This window comes from Ciona intestinalis, chromosome 14 (genome assembly GCF_000224145.3).
Source record: "Ciona intestinalis chromosome 14, KH, whole genome shotgun sequence".
NCBI lineage: Eukaryota > Metazoa > Chordata > Ascidiacea > Phlebobranchia > Cionidae > Ciona > Ciona intestinalis.
In genome coordinates, this window is record NC_020179.2 from 1,559,489 (window position 1) to 1,564,120 (window position 4,632).

General features: G+C 38.1%; 2 protein-coding genes across 2 annotated transcripts; one reads left to right on the forward strand and one right to left on the reverse strand.

Moving 5' to 3' along the window:
• The first annotated feature begins 606 nt into the window (after window positions 1-606).
• Window positions 607-2,117, forward strand: LOC101243212 (pulmonary surfactant-associated protein D-like). The gene is made up of 3 exons (XM_004226858.4): window positions 607-1,145; window positions 1,263-1,498; window positions 1,611-2,117. The coding sequence occupies exons 1-3, from the start codon at window positions 878-880 to the stop codon at window positions 1,800-1,802; spliced, it is 696 nt and encodes a 231-aa protein (XP_004226906.1). The 5' UTR covers window positions 607-877; the 3' UTR covers window positions 1,803-2,117.
• Window positions 2,118-3,161: 1,044 nt separating this feature from the next.
• Window positions 3,162-4,296, reverse strand: LOC100180741 (pulmonary surfactant-associated protein D-like). The gene is made up of 3 exons (XM_018814741.2): window positions 3,918-4,296; window positions 3,565-3,800; window positions 3,162-3,455 (listed from the first exon to the last, which is right to left on the reverse strand). The coding sequence occupies exons 1-3, from the start codon at window positions 4,183-4,185 to the stop codon at window positions 3,264-3,266; spliced, it is 696 nt and encodes a 231-aa protein (XP_018670286.1). The 5' UTR covers window positions 4,186-4,296; the 3' UTR covers window positions 3,162-3,263.
• Between the last annotated feature and the right edge of the window lie 336 nt (window positions 4,297-4,632).

A 4,632-nucleotide genomic window follows, 5' to 3' on the forward strand; every position in this document is an offset into this window, starting at 1 on the left:
TGAGTATAAAAAGCGTACAAATAGTTGTTGCGTTTATGAATTATCGTACTGGATTTGCATAAAGTATAAGATTCAAAATAAGTTCGAGGCTTTTTAACTTTTAACTATTTATACAGCGAGATGCTCAGGATTAATTTACCACGGTCGATGTATAAAGCTGATCTACACAGCTGGCTACCCAACAACAAAACAGGAAGCGGAAAATATTTGCCGTTTCCACGACGGGCAACTGATTGACATCGAAAGTAAATAAATGTACGACCTTGTCTACAATTACGTGAAAAATGCCTGGAATTCAAAGGTGGACGCGAACCTTGATTTCGTGGATGTGTGGCTGGCTTCCACATACGAGGTTGTAACTTTGTTTATAGTGATGAACAATAGAGTGTTATAATACCTAAGATTTTAAACTAGTCCATCAAATATCAGTAAAGCAGGATTATTCGAAGTTTTCCATACAGAACAACATGGTGAGAATGCTGTATTCGAAATCATTTTTAGCTGCATTCGAATTCAAGCGGGGAAAAAAGGGACAGTTTATAATCTTTGTTGATTTTTAATAAAGAGCTTGGCGCTCTTGTTTGTACGTGTTTATTCAGTTTCTGGTAGAGTTAATCTGCACGCCTGTAGGCGATAACCGTTCACACATAAACCAACATGTTAACATACATGGCAGGTTAGCTTATGCGGAAAGTTGCACAACGTAAGCTGGTACCATACAAGATCTATATATGGCAACCTCTGTTGCGAGCCCATCTTCTAGTTATTCTAGTAAATCTAGTACCATTTAAGGTCGAGTGGGAATGCGCCTTTCCAGTATAAATAAGACGAATCAGTTATTCAGAAATAACATAGTCTATAGGTCTTATCTTGAAAGATGGCTTACAAATTTGTATTTCTGTTTCTCGTTGCTTCGGTATTTGTGGTAAGAGCTGAATATCTGGTTTGCAAATCTATCAATGAAGTTTTCCATTCAAGAGATATCAATGCACCGTACAACTCAACAGGAATACGAGGACCTCCTGGTCGCCCTGGAAAACGCGGACCTCCTGGCACAATTGGGAATCCTGGTCCAGTAGGTCCACAGGCAGTAGTCGACTGGGACAGAGTTGAAACAAAAATTCGCCAATTGGTCGAAAACTATAGTGAGTATAAAAAGCGTACAACTAGTTGTTGCGTTTATGAATTATCGTACTGGGTTTGCATAAAGTATAAGATTCAAAACAAGTTCGAGGCTTTTTAACTTTTAACTATTTATACAGCGAGATGCTCAGGATTGATTTACCACGGTCGATGTATAAAGCTGATCTACACAGCTGGCTACGCAACAACAAAACAAGAATCGGAAGATATTTGCCGTTTCCACGACGGGCAACTGATTGACATCGAAAGTAAAGAAATGTACGACCTTGTCTACAATTACGTGAAAAATGCCTGGAATTCAAAGGTGGACGCGAACCTTGATTACATAGATGTGTGGCTGGCTTCTACATACGAGGTTGTTACTTTGTTTATAGTGATGAACAATATACAGTGTTATAATACCTAAGATTTTAAACTAGTCCATCAAATATCAGTAAGCATTGGATTATTTGAAGTTTTCCATACAGAACAACATGGTGAGAATGCGCAACGGGAGCAGTGGTTATGCGGAGTGGTATCCAGGATATCCAACTTCCACTGCTGGCCACAACGCGTTGGCTTTACTCGTTGCTATCAAACCAACAAGGACACGAATCGGAATGTTCAATATATCCCCAAGTTTTAGTAGACCAGTTCCATTATGTGAATTTCCGCTATAGGAGGGAAATAGCTGCAAATCCTGCTGAAACGTTACTGCAATATATGATGTTAACAACTGGCTGAACCGAAAATGCTTTAATAAAACTAACCACCATCTAACGAACTTGTTTAAATCTGCGGATATATTCCAGTTATAATTTTAACTGTATACATACCATGTCGGGCGTGTTAGTTAACCTGCCTCAGAAAAGATAGGAAATTTTCAGGGTTTGTTTATGCATTGCATTATCGTGGCAAAATTTATTGGGAACATATAACAGTAGGACCTGGAAGATGGGACAGCTTTTAACTCTATTTTCTCGTCCCATTTAGTAGTAAACAAAGAACATTCCAAGAATTATAAAACTATATCCTCACGACTTCCATAGACCGTTGTTAATTGTTTAAAAATAGATCAGGGTATTTAGATATTATGTGCTAAAATTGTCTTATCTTTCCCCACCCTACTATATATTATTTATTTTTCAAATACGGTGGGGTAAGAATGTATATTTAAGCACATATTACCTGTGTTTTTAAAATAAAAATGTGAATTTGTACTATCCTACCTTTCATTATCAACGGGGATATCTTAAAACACACCAGGAATTATTCAACGATTTTCAACGATTTGCACATCAGGTGTCATTTTACCAATTCGAAAACAAGCGACAGTAATCATCTTTGCCGCGCATTGTTGAACCGTAAGTATACTGTCGAATAATACTGTTTTTTCGTCTATCATCAAATGGGGACCTGTACACGAGGTTTTTTTAATGTCCCAACTCACCCCGTGTCCCAACTCACCCCGTGTCCCAAATTACCCCACATTACTACATGAGCAAAATAAACACTGAAGTTTATTTATTGAATTTATAGAAACTGATATATTGGATGTGTTATGATATAAACAGTAATCGAGAAAAAAAAATCCTGCTTATAAAAGCGGCGCTTGTTCGTTTTAAATATGCAGTTTCTAGTAGACTTAATCTTCACGCCTGTAGGCGATAACTGTTCACACATAAACCAACACAATTTATAAGGCAGGTTAACTTACAAGAAAAGTTGCATATAAGCGTACGCAGGTACCACACAAATTCTATACAACATCGTACACACTTGGAATTGCTCTGCAATAACTAAACTATATAGCATCTTAAAATGATTTATAAGAAATACAGCTATACTTGTAAGTAAAAAAGGAAGAAAATCTCTTTCCAATTAATGACTTGTTTTCCCCATCAATGTAAAGTTTTAACTCAACTAGCTCTGCCTGCATTTACCTTGACTATCTTTCCTAAAGCTTAACTATTACGAACGACATATGGCCTGTAGAGCTGTATCATTATAACTTGATTATCCGCAGATTTACAGGTTCGTTAGATGGTGGTTAGTTTTATTAAAGCATTTTCGGTACAGCCAATTGTTAACATCATATATTGCAGTAACGTTTCAGCAGGATTTGCAGCTATATTTCCCTCCTATAGCGGAAATTCACATAATGGAACTGGTCTGCTAAAACTTGGGGGAACGTTGAATATTCCAATTTGTGTCCTTGTTGGTTTAATAGCAACGAGTAAAGCCAACACGTTGTGGCCAGCATGGGAGGTAGGGTATCCAGGATACCACTCCACATAACCACTGCTCCCGTTGCGCATTCTCACCATGTTGTTCTGTATGGAAAACTTCGAATAATCCAATGTTTACTAATATTTGATAGACTAAGGCTATAATGCATCATAGCAGCAATATATTGTTCATCACCATAAACAAAGTAACAACCTCGTATGTGGAAGCCAGCCACACATCTACGAAACTAAGGTCCGTGTCCACCTTTGAATTCCAGGCATTTTTCACGTAATTGTAGACAAGGTCGTACATTTCTTTACTTTCGATGTCAATCAGTTGCCCGTCGTAGAAACGGCAAATATTTTCCGATTCTTGTTTTGTTGTGGGGTAGCCAGCTGTGTAGATCAGCTTTATACATCGACCGTGGTAAATCAATCCTGAGCATCTCGCTGTATAAATAGTTAAAAGTTAAAAAGCCTCGAAGTTATTTTGATTCTTATACTTTATGCAAACCCAGTACGATAATTCATAAACGCAACAACTATTTGTAAGCTTTTTATACTCACTATAGTTTTCGACCAATTGACGAATTTTTGTTTCAATTCTGTCCCAGTCGACTACTGCCTGTGGACCAACTGGACCAGGATTCCCAATTGTGCCAGGAGCTCCCCTTTTTCCAGGTCGACCAGGAGGTCCTCGTATTCCTGTTGAGTTGTGCGGTGCATTAATATCTCTTGAATGGAAAACTTCATTGATAGATTTGCAAACCAGATATTCAGCTCTTACCACAAATACCGAAGCAATGAGAAACAGAAATACAAATTTGTAAGCCATCGTTCAAGATAAGACCTATAGATTATGATATTCCTGAACTGATTCGTCTCATTTATACTGCAAAGTCGCATTCTCACTCGACTAATATGGTACTAGAAGATCGGCTCTCAACAGAGGTTGCCATATAAAGATCTTGTATGGTACAAGCTCACGCTATATTGAACATTCCTTATAAGTTAACCTGCCATGTATGTTAACATGTTGGTTTATGTGCGAGTCATTTCCAACGGTACATATTTGTACGCAGAATTGTACGATTCATTGCGTAATTTCGTTTGAGCGATTGGCGGAAACAGTTTACCGTGACGACTTGATGTTGCACGAAGCGCTTCGGTATTTGCGAGTTTTTACACACGAAGGGAACGTAACGATTGTGATTTTAATTTAATAATGTCCGGCGGCGTGGCAAATGGGTTAGCACGCTTGCCTTTAACCCAGAGGTAATGG